This window comes from Panulirus ornatus, chromosome 50 (assembly GCF_036320965.1).
Source record: "Panulirus ornatus isolate Po-2019 chromosome 50, ASM3632096v1, whole genome shotgun sequence".
Lineage (NCBI taxonomy): Eukaryota > Metazoa > Arthropoda > Malacostraca > Decapoda > Palinuridae > Panulirus > Panulirus ornatus.
In genome coordinates, this window is record NC_092273.1 from 11,034,027 (window position 1) to 11,055,924 (window position 21,898).

The 21,898-nt window shown below is 50.3% G+C and overlaps 1 protein-coding gene across 1 annotated transcript in view; it reads right to left on the reverse strand.

The window, feature by feature from the left end:
• LOC139764593 (uncharacterized) overlaps positions 1-21,898 on the reverse strand; it is a 190,073-nt gene that overhangs the window by 56,183 nt on the left and 111,992 nt on the right. The window contains exon 4 of the mRNA XM_071691431.1: positions 10,492-10,604. Coding sequence (XP_071547532.1) covers positions 10,492-10,604 — 113 coding nt within the window. The remainder of the gene's footprint in view (positions 1-10,491; positions 10,605-21,898) is intronic.

Below are 21,898 nucleotides of genomic sequence, written 5' to 3' on the forward strand. Positions count from 1 at the left end.
GAGGGAGATAAATGGGATAAGATGAGAAAGATGAATGGTATAAAATGAGGAAGATAAATTGGATAAAATGAGGGAGATAAATGGGATGAAATGAGGGAGATAAGTGGGATAAGATGAGGAAGATAAATGGGATAAAATGAAGATAAATGGGATAAAATGAGGAAGATAATGGGATGACATGAGGAGGATAGATTGGATAAAATGAGGGAGATAAATAGGATAAAATGAGGGAGATAAATGGGATGAAATGAAGAAGATAAATAGGATAAACTAAGGAGATGAAAAGGACAAAATAATGGAGATAAATGGGATAAAATGAGGAAGATAAATAGGTTGAATAGGGAGATACATAGGATAAAATGAGGGGAGATAGATGGGATGAAATGAATTACGAGATACTGAGTGTGGAGAGCATCCAGAAGCTTAGAAATTACGGAGGACAGAAAAGCGGTTGAAGAAATGGGGAACCCACGAGAGTCCACCATCACCAACACAACGCAGCAAGTGATGGAATCGTTCACCAAATGGCGTCCTAGCTTCGTCTCTTCGTTGTATATCAACTGACTGTTATATTTCTCTCTTGTGTCTCCCCTGATGATGTGATTGTTACACGAAAGTGCACTTGGGAACTTATAGTGTTTCATTTTCTCCGTGGACTCATAGGAATATACTTGATCACGTGCAAAATTGTGATCCTTTCCAATATATATATATATATATATATATATATATATATATATATATATATATATATATATATATATATATATATATATATATATATATATGGAACGAGGAGAGGTGGGAGACCAAATTGGAGGTGGAAAGATGGAGTGAAAAAGATTTTGTGTGATCGGGGCCTGAACATGCAGGAGGGTGAAAGGAGGGCAAGGAATAGAGTGAATTGGATCGATGTGGTATACCGGGGTTGACGTGCTGTCAGTGGATTGAATCAGGGCATGTGAAGCGTCTGGGGTAAACCATGGAAAGTTGTGTGGGGCCAGGATGTGGAAAGGGAGCTGTGGTTTCGGGCATTATTGCATGACAGCTAGAGACTGAGTGTGAACGAATGGGGCCTTTGTTGTCTTTTCCTAGTGCTACCTCGCACACATGAGGGGGGAGGGGGATGGTATTCCATGTGTGGCGAGGTGGCGATGGGAATGAATAAAGGCAGACAGTGTGAATTGTGTGCATGGGTATATATGTGTGTGTCTGCGTGTGTGTAGAATGAGATGTATAGGTATGTATATTTGCGTGTGTGGACGTGTATGTATATACATTGTGTATGGGGGTGGGTTGGGCCATTTCTTTCGTCTGTTTCCTTGCGCTACCTCGCAAACGCGGGAGACAGCGACAAAGCAAAATAAAAATAAATAAATAAATAAATAAATAAATATATATATATATATATATATATATATATATATATATATATATATATATATATATATATATATATTCAAGATTCTCAGGGTTTACGACCATAATCCCCAGTTAATAAGTTTTATCTCGACCGTAACAGAAGTTGGTGAAATTTTGCAGACTGCTAATTACCATCACGGCTCTGAGGCGATCAGCGAGGATTTTGGCGGACTGAGGGACCCGGGGGAGGCTAGAGGAAGGGCCAGGGGATTGGGGAGGCTGGGCCATGGACCGGGGGAGGCTGGGCCATGGACCGGGGGTGGCTGGGCCATGGACCGGGGGAGGCTGGGCCATGGACCGAGGGGGGAGGGGACTGGGACAGGGCTGGGGGAGGCTGAGCCATGGACCGGGGGAGGCTGGGCCAAGGGCCAATGAACCGTATACGGGTCAAGGCTACAGTAGGTGCACACACACACACACACACACACACACAGTGATAGCATGTACGTCTTTAAGAAGTTGTATGATACGAGGAAACTTCAAGAGATGGTGACCCACAAGTGTGGACTCCTCCCACCCTCCTCTGTGTGTGTGTGTGTGTGTGTGTGTGTGTGTGTGTGTGTGTGTGTGTGTGTGTGTGTGTGTGTGTGTGTGGAGGCGTAATGAAATAGGTGAAGGATCCGTTCGAATATATAAAAAGGAGGAGGAGGAGGAGGAGAGGAGGAAGGGAGGGAGCGAGGAAGGACTGGACAACCAGCGTATCTGGGAGAGGGACAGACATGCTGGGAAGGTAATTAAAACTTTGAGTGGGGTAGGTCTGTGTGGAGGAGAGCCTGGGTGTGTGAGAGAGAGCTAGAGAGAGAGAGAGAGAGAGAGAGAGAGAGAGAGAGAGAGAGAGAGAGAGAGAGAGAGAGAGAGAGAGAGAGAGAGAGAGAGAGAGAGAGATAGAGAATGGACGAGTGTGACGAGTCACATCACCAGGCTTGGCGGAGGAGCTGGCAGGAGGAGGCAACACCACCCTCCCCACCCCAAGAAAATAGGTGGCGGGAGACGTCCTTTGCCAGATGGTGACTGCTAGGAAGACATTCCCGACGGTACGACCCTTGATTTCCGACAGTACGACCTCCCCCCCCCGGCCTTAGACGACGCTCCGACGACCCAAGAGCACGACGTATGACGCGGCCTCGTCAAAGACCGAAAAGGGCGTCACGTTCAAGCCTCGTATCGCCGCGAGCGAGAGGTTAAAACGGGGGGTGCGAACGAGGGCGAGGGGGGGAGGGAGGTAGGTCACGGGGGCAGCCGCTGTGTCTAACGACCCTGGCGATGATAAACGAGGTCAGGCGGAGGAGGAGGAGGAGGCGTCATCCTCAACAACCACAACCCTCCTACACGTTCCTTTAACGAGGACCCGATATAAAGTCTCGGCGGCAAAATAAACAATAGGAGGTCGCGGGCGCGCGGGCGGGGACGCCCCCCTCCAAATCCCAATGGTCGCTTACTCCAAAATCCTTATACATCGTACCATAACGATATTACCGGAATCTGGGGTTACGTCTGTCTCATTCGAGTATAATGGGATTTTGTGTGTCATAATGCTCCCTCCCTCACTCACTCTCCGTCTGGCGGATCCTACGGGAACGTCGCATTCCATCCGTTGCGACGGGGGAAATTCGCGACGTATAAACCAGTTTGGGGTTTGGGTGGGGTAGGGGTGTTTGGGTGGGGTTTTGGGTGGGGTTTTGGGTGGGGTTTTGGGGTGGGGTTTTGGGGTGGGGTTTTGGGGTGGGGTTAGGGGTTAGGGGGAGTTGGTCTTTCGCCGTAATCAAGCGCGAATCTCCGTTACTACTCGTAGTGTGTCCATTGGTAACATTAACGCACACGACTGGAGTCATCGAGCGGCTAATTCGGCGTTGCTTAGTTTTCACGACCGTGTCGCATGGAGAGAGAGAGAGAGAGAGAGAGAGAGAGAGAGAGAGAGAGAGAGAGAGAGAGAGAGAGGCAGGCACGCAGGCAGGTGTGCTTAATGCCAGGCCGTCCACGTCTGAACGCACCGTTTTCAGGACCAGGCCGGTGGGGTTATTTCGCACGGGCGGCGTGGAAGGCGCGGGTGCGCTCTGAATCGCACGCACCATGCATCCCTCCCTCCCCACAAGTGGTGTTCCGCGGGTTCTGATTGGGTCTCCGGGCGGTGGTGGAGGTGGTGGCATGGTCGCTTTGGCGGTGGTCCTTATTTAAAATCACGTCGACGGAAACGACACATCGAAGTCTATTTCCCTGTTTCATATCTTTTTTTCCTCTTCTCTCTTCGAGGGAGTGAGGGAATAAGAGCTGGTTCGCGTTTCCCGTGTATATATATATATATATATATATATATATATATATATATATATATATATCTTTCTTTCTTTCTTTCATACTATTCGCCATTTCCCGCATTAGCGAGGTAGCGTTAAGAACAGAGGACTGGGCCTTTGAGGGATTATCCTCACTTGGCCCCCTTCTCTGTTCCTTCTTTTGGAAAAAAAAAAAAAAAAAAAAAAAAAAAAAAAAAAAAAAAAAAAAAAAAATGAGAGGGGAGGATTTCCAGCCACCCGCTCCCTTCCCTTTTAGTCGCCTTCTACGACACGCAGGGAATGCGTGGGAAGTATTCTTTCTCCCCTATCCCCAGGGATAACCTATATATATATATATATAATTTTTATATTCGTTTCGCACGAGTGTGTATGGGATATTACGTCAGCGGATGCCAGCCCAACTTTCTGGTCCCTGAAGAGGAAGGTTCGGTCTGATGGAAGGTACTGTGTTATCAATAGTCTGGCGATGCTACATTCTTTCGCCCTTCCTCTCCCTCCCTCCCTCTCTCTCTCTCTCTCTCTCTCTCTCTCTCTCTCTCTCCCTGTTTGTTGAAGGGGGAAAAAAAAAGTCTACTGTCTGATTATTATTATTATTATTATTCGACATGACCGAAATATCTATCAACTCGTACCTCCAGCGTTCTAAGACTTCTTAACGGGTAACAAACTGGAATAGACGGTATTAATTTCTTTTTCTTTGGCAAAAGAGACGACGCAGCGGAATCCAAAGCCTCTCTGTCTGTCTGCCTGTCTCTCTCTCTCTCTCTCTCTCTCTCTCTCTCTCTCTCTCTCTCTCTTTCTATCTCTCTGTCTCTCTATCTGTCTGCGACATTCGCAAGCTTTCTCAGGGAGGGGAAGCCATCTTTAATGCGCATCTGATGACAAAGACCTAAACGGAGCGGAAAGACACGCATGATATCCCCGGGAACCTGAGTGGGACACATTGCGACCTCTGGGATGAGACACACACACACACACACACACACACACACACACACACACGAACCAAGAAGAAACACGGAGGGAATGGTAGACCGTCGTACTCAATAGCGTAAAATACCTGCACGTTATGATATGACGGCCTCAAGCGACCCGGTTATTACATCCGGCTGGTTCTGTGAGTAACGAAGGACAGAGAACAGAAGAAATCTTCTACCTTCATTCTATGACGTCGTGTATGTCTATGGGTCCAAGCATATATCTATCTTTAATTTCTTTCACCCCCCTTTCGCACATGCCACCTCTCCCTACACAGCTCCACTGCAGCAGCAATGCAGAGCTTGTGTCCTGCTGTGCCTAGCTTATCTAAATCCCGCGTTGAGCGCACTTTATCTGCACAAAATGTATTCCAATGCTCTGAGGAGGCTGATCTGTACAGACGTGTCCTGATGACTCTCTCTCTCTCTCTCTCTCTCTCTCTCTCTCTCTCTCTCTCTCTCTCTCTCTCTCTCTCTCTCCCTCTCCTCCTGGGGCGGCAGAGCATAAGAGAATAGTTTAAGCGAGCGGATTGTGCCAGTGGGCCCCTTCCACGCGGTGAAATCTCACGGTAAGAACTTGTACGTGAGCAGGAAGTCAGTCTCTCTCTCTCTCTCTCTCTCTCTCTCTCTCTCTCTCTCTCTCTCTCTCTCTCTCTCCCAGTGTTAACGCCCCCTTGTATTCCGAGCACACACGCCCCTGGAGCTGTAATACTTAATCTTTTTCTTTTTTTTGCTCTCCAGGATTTGTTTAACATTTCCCTCTCTCACAGCCTCACACGCGTCCTCCCTCCCTTTTCCACTCTCTCTCTCTCTCTCTCTCTGTCCCTTCCATTTCCCCCTCTTCCTGCCTCGTGCACTCTCACTTATTTACTGTCCACCCTATAAGCACACTCTCCCTCGCTCATATGCTCCCTCTCGCCCTAGTGTAGCCTCTCCATCCCGTGCACTATATACCAATCCTCCCTCAAGCGCCCTTGGATGCCCCGTGCACGAACTCTCCCTCGCTGCCTTGTGCGCCCTCCCTCATTCACACACCCTTACCCACCTCTCCTACACTCCCTCACCTCAGTGCTACACTCCCTGGACTCGATGTACCATCTCCCTGGGGGCTCTCCCGAGGCGATCAATCCTGCATCGTCCCCAGCCTCAACGTAGTAGACCTTACACAGGAGTAACTCACACTCCATCTTTGCGGGCCTCTGACCCGCAACTCCATCACCTTCCCCACACACACACACACACACTCTCCATCACCCTGTGACCATAAACCGCCGCCCTCCTCCTCCTCCTCCCTGTACATCTCTCGCCCCTACCTCACCCCTCAGCCTGGGCGGATATTTTACCGTCTGATCTTCGTCTATCGACGCGCGGGTGAATCGTTTTTGTTCGTTTAACCGAGAGTAAAGAAATTTTTTGTCTTTCCTCTGATGTATATATGTAGTTGCTGGTATATCTTTTTTTTTTTCATATGTTTTCTCGATTTTTTTTTATTATATTTTCGTGTCCCAAGTATTATTTCTAGATTGATCACAAAACACACCAAAAACTCAACTAAGATAATATCTATCTATCTATCTATCGCAGATCGCCGGGTGCCTGCTGGGCAAACTCCAGCCTGACCTACGTAGAGAGAGAGAGAGAGAGAGAGAGAGAGAGAGAGAGAGAGAGAGAGAGAGAGAGAGAGAGAGAGAGACTATCTGGGCCAGGTCTGAAGAGATGGATGAGGGAGGGAGAGGGTGGGTCTTCTTCAGGTTGGCGAAGACCACGAGAGAACAGGCGTCACAGATGTGTGGGAAAGATCACCTGGGATGGGGTCTTACAGATGGCTCAGGTGGTTAATTCTACACCCGGAACAGGGTCTTACAGACGGCTCAGGTGGTTAAATTCTACAAAGGTTCTTGGTCCTACGACAGCGAGGAAAGGCGAAGAAGGGTCTAAGTCGACCGAGTGAAAGAAAACGGAAGTAGGCAGCAGCAAAGACGGAGGAGGTAAAGTGTGTGTGTGTGTGTGTGTGTGTGTGTGTGTGTGTGTGTGTGTCTCCCCCCCCCCCCCCTTCTATTCTTGGAAAACGAAAAGGATCATATTCGGTCTTCCTCCCCATCCAAGACCGACTTCTGTCCCCAACACTAGACCTCGCATGTCTTAATCCCTCTCTCCCCTTTTCTCCACACATCCCGCTTTCCGCTACCCTTCCTCCCCTAACCTTCTTCTTCTTCTTCTTCTCGGACTGAACTTGAGGTGCGCATGCAATACCCTTCCGTGGATTGATCACACCACCGCCACCGCCACCGCCGCCTCGATTCGCAGAATCTAATAACGGTGACGTCATCCCGAGCGCTCCCGTACGGCCATTCCATCAGTGGCATACGAGGGGCTCCACAGCTTATCATTACGTGCAAAATAGATGGTATGTGATTACTACACGAAAGTGCACCTGGAAAAACTTATCGTGTTTCATTTTCCCCGTGGACTAATAGGAATATACATACTCACACACACATATATATATATATATATATATATATATATATATATATATATATATATATATATATATATATATAGAGAGAGAGAGAGAGAGAGAGAGAGAGAGAGAGAGACATAATCAACACAAGGGATCGGGTGTAGTAATACAGTGTTCCTGGGGCCCGCCCGTCCTGGCCACCACCACTTCACCCTCCCTGCACACGGCCCACGGCTCCCCGGTACACCCATCACACAGCACACTACACCCCAGTCCCAATCCTTCTTCTTCCTCCTCTCCTGCGATCACCTCCACCGCGCCATCCCTCACGGTCGCAAATAACTTTCAAAATGTCTCCATTCTTTTATTTTCCTTGTCCTCGCACATCTCTCTCTCTCTCCCTCTCTCTCTCTCTCTCTCTCTCTCTCTCTCTCTCTCTCTCTCTCTCTCTTTTACACACCTATCGCTCAAAAGCTTTTTCCGGCCGATCAATATCCCCTTGGCTCAGAGCTAGTGGTTGGGACTCGTACAGAACTAACATTTCTTTTTTTCACTCCACTGTCGTTTTACAGCCTCGTCTGCAGGGCTAATAAGGTTCTTCTTCCAGCACCTTCTCCCTCCCGGAGAACATTCCGTTCTCCCTCCTGTTTCATCATCGCTTCACATCTTCCATTCTCTGTCATCAGAAAATCCAAGAGCTTCAATGTGTCCACCTGACCCACTTCCCCTGACATCAGTAATGATGTTCATAACTTCTCCTCTCTCGCCATCAAATCCAGAAACAGTTTTTTTTTTCCCCTTCGAACATTTACTTTCATGCCCCAACTTCCTGTTGTATTCGTTACACTGTCCATCAACCCCTGCAGACCTGCTGGTACATCGGCAACCACAAAGCTAGACTTCCTTATGAACCGCTGCTTCTCCCTCACTCACCATACCCAAGTAGACTGAGAGAGAGAGAGGAATGGGCGACGAAAGGGAACTCCTCTGCAGATCCCTGCTGCCATATCACCCCTGCTGGAATTACAGGACCATCAAAGGTGCTGGAGGGGAGGAATGGTTGGGAGATCTACAAAACTGCGAAAAATAAAGGAAGAAACTGTGGGTTCTCCGCGGAGCCAGACACGAGCAATCGCCTTCTACCACTCGTGCCATTCCTTGTTAGTCCGTACGTGACTTACGGATCAGTTCTGTGCCTCTCCAGGCAACAGAAGCACTCAGAATCTTCGTCAGCGTCACCCAGAGTGTCTCTCCAGGCAACAGAGGCCCTCAGGGTCTTCGTCAGCCTTACCCAGAGTGTCTCTCCGGGCAACAGAAGCCAAGCCCTTAGGGTCTTCGTCAGCGTCACCCACTTTAAGACTCCGAACTCCAAACACCTCTGGAACATTATCGCCATCGCATCTGCATAGCTCCCCCTGTCGGGCATTCTGTCCTGAATATGTATGGCTTCTCTCTGACACGAGAGGTGAGTCTTTACCCTCGTCTATTCCATGTTAATGCCTGAGGCGCGATCAGCGACGTCCATGCTATCAAGGTTAACGGTCGTCACCAGCAAACCCACCCACCTCAGCCTCTCCTCCCCTTCAGCTTAAACCCAAAGTTTGTAGTCTGCTTCTCATTCCCTCCCACCGAACACAACCACCTATGCTCTGCCCCTCACTCACTCACTCACTCACTCTTCCCACCGCGCACCGCACCATCGTCGGCCTAACAACACACGGGGGACGGGAGGCACATTTCAGTCGGGCTACAAATCGGCCCCAGGGGAAGAGGGTTGGTGGAACGCCAATAAAGTGGGATGGCCTACAGGCGCTCGCTGCTTACCTGCTCCTGCCTCCTCCCCCTCGCTGCCGCTTCTCCGGCAACATGGGCGAAGTCGACACACACTCCATCCTCCAGCAGGTAGGAGAGAAGGTTCATCACATAAACCCTCAACTTCTGCAGGTCTAGGGTGGATACCTTTTGCTCCTTTTTAAAACGTGTCGTGTGGCCAACCTGCGCTGTGGGCTTGCCTTTTCCCCGTCGCCGACATATTTCAAGCGCCGGGTCAACACACAGCCTCCCAGGATCTCTTCCCTACTACATACGTACTAGTAAAGACACGACACACACACACACACACACACGGTTAAGAGACGGTACAAACACGAGTGTAAAACCTCCCTCTCACCGTAACACTCAAGCAGTCCTCACGTACACACTCTAATGTCATAAGGATTGTGGATGAATGGAATGAAATAATGACCGAAGACACGGCACGTTCAGACAGCATTCAGAAATCTAAGAAGTTGTACGATAGTGGAGAATGTTCAAGAGATGGAGCCCCACAGGGCGTAAAGCTTCCCCTCCTCTTCCCTTACAGAACTAATAGGTAATAAAGAATAGGTAACAGGGAATCGCACACCCTATCATGCGCTTTAATAACTGGATAAGAGAGAAAACACCCTTCTAATGGACGACTGGGCTAGACCCCACCGATGCTCTGGACGCACCGACATAAACAAAGGCGGTGAGATGTGAAACTACGCGAGATCTAATTACGCCACAGCTGAAGTCCGGGACTTTACATCCCGCCACAGTCGTGTGAAATTTGGAACTTACAAAAATTCCGCCACGGTTGCTGAAATTTGGAATTTCCAAGTCATAATCAAAAGTTCTCCCCACAAAATCCCGGATGATTAGGTTTCATTTAAGCTTTCCCAAGAGGCGGAGCGAAAGATGGGCACGACGCGTTGCATGATTACTATATGACCGTTGGTGAAATCAAGGGTTGGATGGTTGTCATGTCTGTTTCTTTCCTTGCACCGCTGAGCTTTGGAACTCTTCACATACCGAAGCATTTCGTTACTGTTGTAATTCGACCTTTTCATAGGGCAACTTTTCTTCCATTTTGTTCACAAATTTTCCACTTTCTTCAATGGCTCTTAGAACTATTTTCCCACTGCTCTCTGTACATTCTTCTTTTTGCAATGTTTTAGCTCTCTTGAAGACATTTTTGTCCATGACCGGACACTCGACACATAGGATTAAAAAGGCGACTTGCTAACCTCAGAAATGGACCCTGGAACGTAGCGCTGGACCGACTTACCTCAGCGATGATCCCTGGAACGTAGTGCTGGACCGACTTACCCCGGCGATGATCTCTGGAACGTAGTGCTGGACCGACTTACCTCAGCGATGACCCCTGGAACGTAGTGCTGGACCGACTTACCCCAGCGATGACGCCTGGAACGTAGCGCTGGACCGACTTACCTCAGCGATGATCCCTGGAACGTAGTGCTGGACCGACTTACCCCAGCGATGACGCCTGGAACGTAGCGCTGGACCGACTTACCTCGGCGATGATCCCTGGAACGTAGTGTGGGCAGGGAAGGCTGATGGTGGTGTTGGGCGGCGTGGGTTCCCAGCACAACATCTGGTCCCACACACGGGGACACCACGACCCTCCTGCAGAGCCAAACAAAATGTGGTCTTAGCACACGGGGCAACACGAGATACAGTTAGCATAGAACCTATAACGTTCTATAGTATACATTCACTGACCCTGCCAGTGGTAGATTTGGGAGTCAAACATCATCCCCAAACCGTTGCTAGGACTGCACAAGAGATGGGGGCGCCCCACGAGTGTAAAACTCTCTTCCAGTGCTGTAAGAACTGACAGTCAAAAACAGGTAATTATGTATACACACTTACGTCAGAACAAACAACAAAAAGACCCCGCAAGTTTAACGAGGAGAAACCAAAGATACACACAGCGACACATGCACATCACACACACACACACACACACACGGGCATTAAAGTCAACACTTGCGGTCGGGAAAATTAATAAGCTCTTCGTTCCAGGCAGTGCGTGTGTACCTTCCAGTTGGCATGGCCACACTTTCCCTGTACCTTCCAGTTGGCATGGCCACACTTTCTCTAGACCTTCCAGTTTGCATGGCCACACGCTTTCCCTGTACCTTCCAGTTGGCATGGCCACACTCTCTCTAGACCTTCCAGTTTGCATGGCCACACTTTCCCTGTACCTACCAATTGGCATGGCCACACTCTCTCTAGACCTTCCAGTTTGCATGGCCACACGCTTTCCCTGTACCTTCCCGTTGGCATGGCCACACTTTCTCTGGACCTTCCAATTTGCATGGCCACGCTTTCCCTGTACCTTCCAGTTGGCATGGCCACACTTTCTCTGGACCTTCCAATTTGCATGGCCACACTTTCCCTGTACCTTCTGGCATGGCCACACTTTCCCTTATCTTCCAGTTGGCATGGCCACAATTTCCCTGTAATGTTTTGGGTTTCATGTGTATGCCATACCCTTCCTGGTTTTCTGTATTTCTGCTTGTATTCATATATGTGTGTGTTCTCGCATACTTCCATTCAGCAATGGAGAATACGAAAAAAACATGACAAAGACAAAATGAAAGATTATGAAACATATTTCTTTCAGCCTAAACATTAAGAAACACGTCTTTCAGCCTAAATTCCCAAAATCTTTTTTTTTCTTCTTTCTGCAATACGGTCGATCCCACCGTCATCCGCACTGTGCTATCTGGAAACCTGCCTCAAACCACGACGACAAGAGTTCTTAAAGCCTTTTTTCTTCCCCCCCAAACTGTCGTTCGGTTTTACCTCCTTCTGCCGCACACCTGGAGACACTGGGGGTGGTCGTATCCAGGAACTTTAATGTGAGATTATCGTCGCGAGGGAGGGAGGGCGCCATCGATCTCGGCGCCGCCCTATCACGACCATCGGGTCGACAATACCCCAATTCGTTTGAAGATTTTTCCCCTCTGGAGGCCGGGACGGCGTCCTGGCACACACAAGACTCCCCATCCCCTGCCATCCGCCACAGACCAGTGACTTACCCCAGGACCAATGGCTTTTACCCTTAGAAAACTGACTTACCCCAGGACCAATGGCTTTTACCCTTAGAAAACTGACTTACCCTAGGACCAATGACTTACCCCAGAAATCTGACTTACCCTAGGACCAATGACTTACGCCAGGTCACTCATTTACCCCAGGAGCAACTGACTTATCCTAGGAGCAACTGACTTACCCCAGACCAATGACTTACCCTAGGAACAATGACTTACCCCAAGTCACTCACTTACCCCAGACCACTGACTTAACCCAGACCAATGACTTACCCTAGGACAAACTGACTTACCCCAGACCACTGACTTAACCCAGACCAATGACTTACCCTAAGGCTAATTGACTTACCCAAGCCGCTGGCTGGCTTGTATTGAAGTCACGACGTCCACAGCAGGCAAGGCACTCTCTCTGTTCCATCACGTAACGCCCTTATCTTTTCCTTTCCTTTACCTCTCCTGTCCACGCGGTCTCATGGGAGACAATGATCACGGGTGCCAAGGGAAAGGCACTTTGGTTCGTCGCCTCCTCTTCCCCGAGCACACCTTCCCTCTCCATCCCGGTGCACCGTCCTTCCCCACTGAGTGTGGTGCTGATCCCGCGCTACACCCCTCGCCTCCGCCGCACTACAAGACACCACCGCAAATGAAGACCCGGGTCTTGGTGCCCTGGTGCCGCAGTGGCTGTCGATGCATGACTCAAAAACCTGCGTATGGACATCAACTGCCGAACGAATTATACCGAATCACCGTCTAATCTAACCGGTAATAGAAATCGTTAAATAAAGTCAATAGATCTATCATCTTCATGCAGCCGATACGTCGCTCAAGACATCCCAGAGTGATCCTAGGGTGGGGGAGTATGTGGCGTATCTGGAGAGCGCCACATCCTCCTGATGGAGTCGTCCCCGAGGGAGGGGAGGGAAACAACACTCGAACTGTGATCAGTGCGGGTCGTGAAGGTGTCCTACCTGGCAGATTCTCCTCCTCCACACTTGCCATTTTCTCACTGAACCACGACTCCAGCCCCTCCATTTTACCAGCCCCTCTCACACGCTTCGACTCCAGCCCCTCCATTTTACCAGCCCCTCTCACACGCTTCGACTCCAGCCCCTCCATTTTACCAGCCCCTCTCACACGCTTCTCTTGCCACACCACACAGCCGCCCGTCTGCTACCAAACCCCCCAACTCCTTCTCTAGCTCTCCTATCGTTATTCTCCACCAACCACCCACTCCCATCCTCCCTCCTCTTCCAGTCTCGGGGCATTTAAGGATCGTGTGGCGCCGTGACCCCATAAAATTCTTCTCCGGCGCGTTGACTCGGCTTCCCTGAGACCGATAGCTCTCCCCCAACCCCATCCCCCAAGGTATGACAGCCCAGCACTCTCGAGTGTGATGGCTTAAACCTTTGAGAATAATAACACTCCTTCGCCTCTAACCCCCCTCGGTCTTCCCTAAGGTATCTTAACCTGCGGTGTATGACACGAACAAACCCCAGCGTGTAATTTCCTGACTCCCCTCTCCTTTCCACCCACCACACAGGATAACACAGTTTCGCCATAGGATATCTTCAAACCCCCACTCCCTACACCCCCCTCTGAATACACACCTACAAACGCGTATGAAAAAAAAAAAACTTAACCATTACAGCACGACAACATTGCTCCTGTCTGTGGTGGCATTACCTGCACGGCACAATAGAGAACTGCCCTTCAACAAGCCTAAGACGTCTCTTGGGTGATGTCGACAAAGACAAGGTTCGTAAACCCACCCCCACCAGCTCGCTCTTGCCACGGCTGAGGTGGGAGCGCAGACACTTCAGTCCGCAAGCCTGACTGACGAAGACAAAGCCATCCCGTGGACCACATCACCGAAGGGCATCGCGTTCACTGCCTTCCTTAAGTGAGCGTCAACAGTCTTAATAAGCGCGTAAGAGATCCCCGGGTGCACAAACCACCCACCCACACACCACCACACCACACCACTCCCCTCACCGTTATAACAGACTGAGGCGGGTTGATGATAATCGACTGCCAGACTGCTCTACCTGTGGTTCTTCCATTCTGGAGGTGAAGTGTTGAAGTGTCGGATAAACTGTGCCACAGAGAACTCGTTCTTGGAAGGGTCGGACGCTGTGTTCTACCTCTCGCCATCCACCCGTTCAATACTACTAGGGTTTATTCCCACCTGTGGTTCACATGTAGGACCGGTGCTCCACTGTTACATAGCCAAGGGCCCTGCTCAGTCGCGATACACGAGGCCCGGTTATAGAACCTCCCGTGGGGAGAGAGAGAGAGAGACATCACACCAGCCAGGACGTAATTCCTCGAAGTAAGTCAGGATCAGATTCCTTGAGCGGGGAGGAGGGAGGGATCACCTCGCTGCTGCCAGGGCGCTTGGAAGGAGTGAGGTGATCCCGTAGCACAATATCTAAAGTGGCTGTGAGGCAGCGGACGACGGGGAAATGCGGCAAGCCACGCGGAAAGTTACCTCATCAATGTCATGGGATAATTATCTTGCTCACCTGGGTGCAAAATGGGTGAACACCGTCGCGCTCAAGGGTCGTAGCGTTGTGCTCGGCGATCGTGTTCACGGGGTTGTATCGTCGCGCTCAAGGGTCGTAGCGTCGTGCTCGGCGATCGTGTTCACGGGGTCGTGCCGTCGTGCTCAAGGACAGCATCGTCGTGTTCAAGGGTCGTGCCGTCGTGCTCAAGGACCACATCGTCGTGTTCAAGGGGTCGTGTCGTCGTGCTCAAGGACCGTATCGTCGTGTTCAAGGGTCGTGCCGTCGTGCTCAAGGGCTCGCACAGTTATGCTCAAAGAACCGTAACTTCGTTCTCAAGGGTCGTCTCGTCGTGTTCGAGAGTCGTCTCGTCGTATCTAAGACGTTAGATTGATCCTTTAATCACCATTACTCCTTCAGTATCAGCATAACATGTCCTCAATCATTCAACCTTCTCTCACTCTCTCTCTCTCTCTCTCTCTCTCTCTCTCTCTCTCTCTCTCTCTCTCTTTCCGCAGCTCCTCCCGCGCCTTTCCCCCCCGACCCGGACGGCAGGCAAAATCACCTCCAGCCAAGCCGCCCCCCGAGGACTCCTCCTCCTCCTCCTCCTCCTCGGAAGGAGCGGGACGCGAGGTATACCATTTGGAATGCCACGAACCTTCTTGAGCCACCGCTCTGAGAAGCCGTGTGGTGGTGGTGGTGGTGGTGGTGGTGGTGGTGGTGGTGGTGGTGGTGGCGGTGGTGGTGGTAGTGGTGGTGGTGGTGCAAAGCTTCCCGGAAAGGTACCCGCGGGGGAGGAGGGGAAATATCAGAAGAAGAGGAGACACGGGAAAGACAGATGACAAAGGACCTGACGGTCTGCGAGAAATGTAGCCTGCCGGAGGACAGTACGCGGGGAGAGACAGATGACAGAAGAAGACCCCGATGGTTCATAACGAGGTTATCTGCTGGAGGACAGACAGTACGCGGGGAGAGACAGATGACAGAAGAAGACCCCGATGGTTTTTAACGAGGTTATCTGCTGGAGGACAGACAGTACGCGGGGAGAGACAGATGACAGAAGAAGACCCGATGGTTTTTAATGAGGTTATCTGCTGGAGGACAGACAGCACGTGTGAAGACACAGGTGACTGAAGACCTGATGGTCTGCGACGTGATTTAACTGCTGGGAAAGCTGGGTAACACAGGACCTAATGGTCCATGGTGAGGTCTTCTACTGGATCACAACAGAGATGGCTATAACGAACAAAACAACGAAGGAGGAACAACGCAATGCTTGGACGGGACTAGTGAGCAATGGAAAAGGCAAACTGGATGATGTATCCTTTACCGTTGATTCACAATCGTCCTTGAGATACACTTCACCACGCAAATCAGACGAGGTCAAAAGTTAGGCGATGGTCCATTACGGGTGGCGAACCCTGCCTGAAACAGATCAGCCAAGGATCCCGGCTCACGGCGAGAACAGCGAAGACCCCTCCCGAAGGGGAACGGAACACGACAGATAGATAGATAGACAGACAGATAGATAGATAGATAGATAGATGATAGATAGATAGATGAAAGATGATAGATAGATGGATAGATAGATAGAGATATATAAGTAGATAGATAGATATAGATAGATAGATAGATAGAGAGAGAGAGAGAGAGAGAGAGAGAGAGAGAGAGAGAGAGAGAGAGAGAGAGAGAGAGAGAGAGAGAGAGAGAGAGAGAGAGAGATCCTCTGGAGGACTAGAGGTCACACGAGTGTTCCAGTTTCTTGCTAAAAGACGTTACAAGATGAATGTTTTTTTTTCTTTTTTTTTTCTTATCCGCGACTTCGGAAGCCATGGCAGACTAGACGTCTACTCACGGCATCTTCAAGGTGACGGACGTGAGGGGGGGGAGGTGGGTCGCTTGGTCGGTGGGTCCTCACTCCGGGAAAGCCTCCTTGGGATCATGCTAAGATGAGGTCGATATTGAGGCACTGCCTCGAGTTGTTCCTCCCTCCCCTCACCTCACCTTCCCTCCTTCCCCTCACCTTTCCCTCCCTCCCTCTAGGAATATTCTGCAATACAATATCGGACATTGTAGACCAGATGACCGACTGGGGTGCGCGCGCGCGCGTTGATCCCCCCAAAAAAACAGAGTAGCAACATCTTTATGAACATTTTTATGAACGTTTTTGTGTACGACGGTACAGGAGTACGATGGTACGACTTCTGATCACGACGGTACAGGAGCACGATGGACCCCTGACCACGACGGTACAGGAACACGATGGTACGACCCCTGACCACCGACGGTACAGGAGCACGATGGTACGACCCCTGACCACGACGGTACAGGAGCACGATGGTACGACCCCTGACCACCTCCCCAAGGCTTCCACCGTCGTTTAACAGGAACGACAAGACAGGGAAAAAATTGATCATATCAGTCCAACACACACACACACACACACACACACACACGGGCATTACAGAAAACCCACTTCCCATTGGTAAGGACAGCGACCTATCAGCTCATTCACCATCACCATCACCAGCCACCCTCCAGCCCTCCTCCCACTTACCTGACATGAAGGGGATCGAAGGCCCTCATCGCCATGGCAGACTCTGCGAGACCCTTGATTCGCCAGAAATGGAGGCCCCCCCCCCCCCTCCCCCGGTCACTCAAGCCTCACTGTCTGAGAGAGAGAGAGAGAGAGAGAGAGAGAGAGAGAGAGAGAGAGAGAGAGAGAGGGGATGCTATTTCATGTGTGGCGGGGTGGCGACAGGAATGGATGAAAGCAGCAAGTATGAATATGTACATTTGTGTATATATGTGCATGTCTGTGTATGTATATGTATGTATACGTTGAAATGTATATGTGTGCATATGCGCATGTATGGGCGTTTATGTATATACATGCGTATGTGGGTGGGTTGGGCCATTCCTCGTACGTTTCCTTGCGCTACCTCGCTGACGCGGGAGACGGCGATGAAGCATAACATATGAGTAAATATAAAAAGAGGCGAAAGATATAACTGTGATGTTATAAATCTGGTCTCTGTCTCAGTGTGTGTGTCTCTCTCTCTCGCGACGACCGAGGTACTGGGAAATAATAATGGGGGAGAGTGGAGGGGGCTGAAGGGGGGTGTGTGGGGGAGCGTGGATGGGGGGGTGAGGTGGTTCGTTCATCGTCGTGTCGACTTTGATGTCTCTTTTAGTCTCCTTGATACTGGCGTCCCTCCCTCCCACTCCACACACACACACACACACACACACATTCCTGACTCTGCCCTGGCGGTGGCCGGGGCTCCTCTCTCTCTCTCTCTCTCTCTCTCTCTCTCTCTCTCTCTCTCTCTCTCTCTCTCTCTCTCTCTCTTTCTCTCGATGATGGTCATGATGCCAACATTTTACGGGCGAGCATTGCAGCTGGCTCCAACAAGTGTGCTGTATGCTGGCACGGCTCCCGGTGTGAACACTGATGCATATAGCGTGCCTCTCATGTTATAACAACACCTGCTGTATATTGTGCCTCTCATGTTATAACAACACCTGCTGTATATTGTGCCTCTCATGTTATAACAACACCTGCTGTATATTGTGCCTCTCATGTTATAACAACACCTGCTGTATATTGTGCTTCTCATGTTATAACAACACCTGTTGTATATTGTGCTCCTCATGTTATAACAACACCTGCTGTATACTGCAATTCACGTTTCGCTTCAGGAGTAAAAAAAAAAAAAAAGAATCGTCAAGGTTTACTAAGGAAACGCCAACGTAAGAGGGATAGAGCTATTCCCAGAAGCGAGGTCAAACATAAAGAGGTCATAGAGATATGCTAGATGCGAATGAGGTCAGCCTTACGACCCTTGGGCACTATATGTTAACGACACTTCAGTACGACGGAGGCGACCTTTGAATATGATGGGGCTGGCCTTTTGACCTGATCTTATCACGGGTCAGGTCAAAGGTCAGGCCATGTTGCTCGAGGGTCGTATAAAGTCATGTTCAAGGAGAGGGTAACCTTGTGCTCAAGGGGTCGTACCGTCGTGCTCAAGGGCTCTTACCGCCGTGCTCAAGGACTCGTACCGTCGTGCTCAAGGGCTCGTACCGTCGTGTTCAGGGCTCGTACCGTCGTGTTCAAGGGCTAGTACCGTCGTGCTCAGGGCTCGTACCGCCGTGCTCAAGGGCTCGTCCCGTCGTACTCAATGGTTCGTCCAGTCGTGTTCAAGGACTTGTACTGCCGTGCTCAAGGGCTCTCGTACCGCCGTGCTCAAGACCTCGTATACCGCCGTGCTCAAGGGCTCTCGTACCGCCGGGCTCACGGAGGCTAACACAGAGAAAGCAAGAGACCAAAGAAGGATTGTTTACGAGGGAAAACCCCCTCCCCTCAGCGAACTCCCTCCCCTCAGCGAACCCCCTCCCCTCAGCGAACCCCCTCCCCTCAGCGAACCCCATCCCCTCAGCGAACCCCCTCCCCTCAGCGTCTCGTAACGACCGCGATCCACTTGATGGTGCTAACGCTGACGTGCCGATGGGACGGGCTGGACGACGGGCGGTGGCAGTGCTGCAGCGGGTGGCGGTGAGGGTGGCGGGGAGTGAGTGAGTGAGATCGCGAGTGTTGGCGAGGAGTGAGTGAGGGAGGGAGATCGCGAGTGTTGGTGACGAGTGAGTGAGGGAGGGAGATCGCGAGTGTTGGCGAGGAGTGAGTGAGGGAGGGAGATCGCGAGTGTTGGTGACGAGTGAGTGAGGGAGGGAGATCGCGAGTGTTGGCGAGGAGTGAGTGAGGGAGGGAGATCGCGAGTGTTGGCGAGGAGTGAGTGAGGGAGGGAGATCGCGAGTGTTGGTGACGAGTGAGTGAGGGAGGGAGATCGCGAGTGTTGGCGAGGAGTGAGTGAGGGAGGGAGATCGCGAGTGTTGGCGAGGAGTGAGTGAGTGAGGGAGATCGCGAGTGTTGGCGAGGAGTGAGTGAGTGAGGGAGATCGCGAGTGTTGGCGAGGAGTGAGTGAGGGAGGGAGATCGCGAGTGTTGGCGAGGAGTGAGTGAGGGAGGGAGATCGCGAGTGTTGGCGAGGAGTGAGTGAGGGAGGGAGATCGCGAGTGTTGGTGACGAGTGAGTGAGGGAGGGAGATCGCGAGTGTTGGTGACGAGTGAGTGAGGGAGGGAGATCGCGTGTTTTGGTGAGGAGTGAGTGAGGGAGGGAGATCGCGAGTGTTGGCGAGGAGTGAGTGAGGGAGGGAGATCGCGAGTGTTGGTGACGAGTGAGTGAGGGAGGGAGATCGCGAGTGTTGGTGACGAGTGAGTGAGGGAGGGAGATCGCGTGTTTTGGTGAGGAGTGAGTGAGGGAGGGAGATCGCGAGTGTTGGTGAGGAGTGAGTGAGGGAGGGAGATCGCGAGTTTTGGTGAGGAGTAGAATGCCGGCAGACGAGCGGGGGACGAGGCTGGTCCCAGTGCGAGAGTGGTGGTGACAGTGGTGACAAGAGGAGCCTCTGGCGACTAAACACACACACACACACACACACACACACACGTACACACACACACACACACACGTACATACACACACACACACACACACACACACGTACATACACACACACACACGGGCCTCTGTGTGGTGTATCGGTCAGTGTTACGGACCATGAGCCAGCAGGGTAAGGGCCAGCATGGGGGTCGGACCCGCGAGGGTTCGAACCCTGGTCGTGACAGCTGACCCACACTCAACCCATGTGTTCATCCTTCCTCTCGGCGGGGCTGGTCGACAAAAAGGTGTGTGTGTTATGTGTGTGTGTGTGTGTGTGTGTAGACAGGTTTAAGAGACGGGGCAACACGAATGGAAAACTCCCTCCCCTTAACACACACAAACAGTAATCACACACACGTCCGGCTCTCTCTCTCTCTCTCTCTCTCTCTCTCTCCTCTCTCTCTCCCCTCTCTCTCTCTCTCTCTCTCCCTCCCTCTCTCTCCCCCCCTCTCTCTCTCTCTCTCCCCCCCCCCCCCTCTCTCTCTCTCTCTCTCTCTCTCTCTCTCTCTCTCTCTCTCTCTCTCTCCCTCTCTCTCTCCTAACTACGTCAACGGATTCTAATTAGCCATTAACGATTCCGTGTGTGTGAGCAGGTCCGTGATAATTACCACGTCTAGTGCTACAGTAAGGACCAATTATGCGTCACGGATCAGCCCTCACGAACCAATCGCATGAAAACACACAAAAATGTTTTTTGGAAAACAGTTGACCAAAATCATTTACCCGACGCCCACACGGTGGATTATTAAGTGATTAATGATTCTGATACCGGACCATTAAGTGATTAATGATCATGATACGGGATTATCAACTGATTAATGATTCTGATACAGGATCATTAAGTGATTAACGATCATGACACTGGATTATCCACTGATTAATGATTCTAATAACGGACCATAAAGTGATTAATGATCATGATACGGGATTATTAACTGATTAATGATTCTGATACTGGATCATCAAGTGATTAATGATCATGATACGGGATTATCAACTGATTAATGATTCTGATACCGGACCATCAAGTGATTAATGATCATGATACGGGATTATTAATTGATTAATGATTCTGATACCGGACCATAAAGTGATTAATGATCATGATACGGGATTATCAACTGATTAATCATTCTGATACTGGATCATCAAGTGATTAATGATCATGATACGGGATTATCAACTGATTAATCATTCTGATACCGGACCATTTAGCGATTAATGATCATAGATTATCAACTGATTAATGATCCTGACTACCGGACCTTAAGTGATTAATGATCATGATACTGGATCATCAATTGATTAATGACCCCGATCCTGAATCATTAGCTGATTAATGATCCTGATATCGGATGATTAACTACTAAATGAACCTGGTACTTGATCACAGACCGATTCCCTTTCAGTGGATCAATACATGATACCCTGATACTGTGTCATTACCTGAAACCCTGATACTGCATCGTCCACTGACTGATACTCTATCATTTACCTGACATTTGACGACCATGTACTGTCCTCCAGCAGATAACCTCGTCACAGACCACCAGGTCTTGTGTTATCTGTCCTTCCCATGTATTGTCCTCCGGCAGATAACCTCGTCACAGACCATCAGGTCTTCTGTTATCTGTCCTTCCCATGTACTGTCCTCCAGCAGATAACCTCGTCACAGACCATCAGGTCTTGTGTTATCTTTCCTTCCCATGTACTGTCCTCCAGCAGATAACCTCGTCACAGACCACCAGGTCTTGTGTTATCTGTCCTTCCCATGTATTGTCCTCCAGCAGATAACCTCGTCACAGACCATCAAGTCTTGTGTTATCTGTCCTTCCCATGTATTGTCCTCCAGCAGATAACC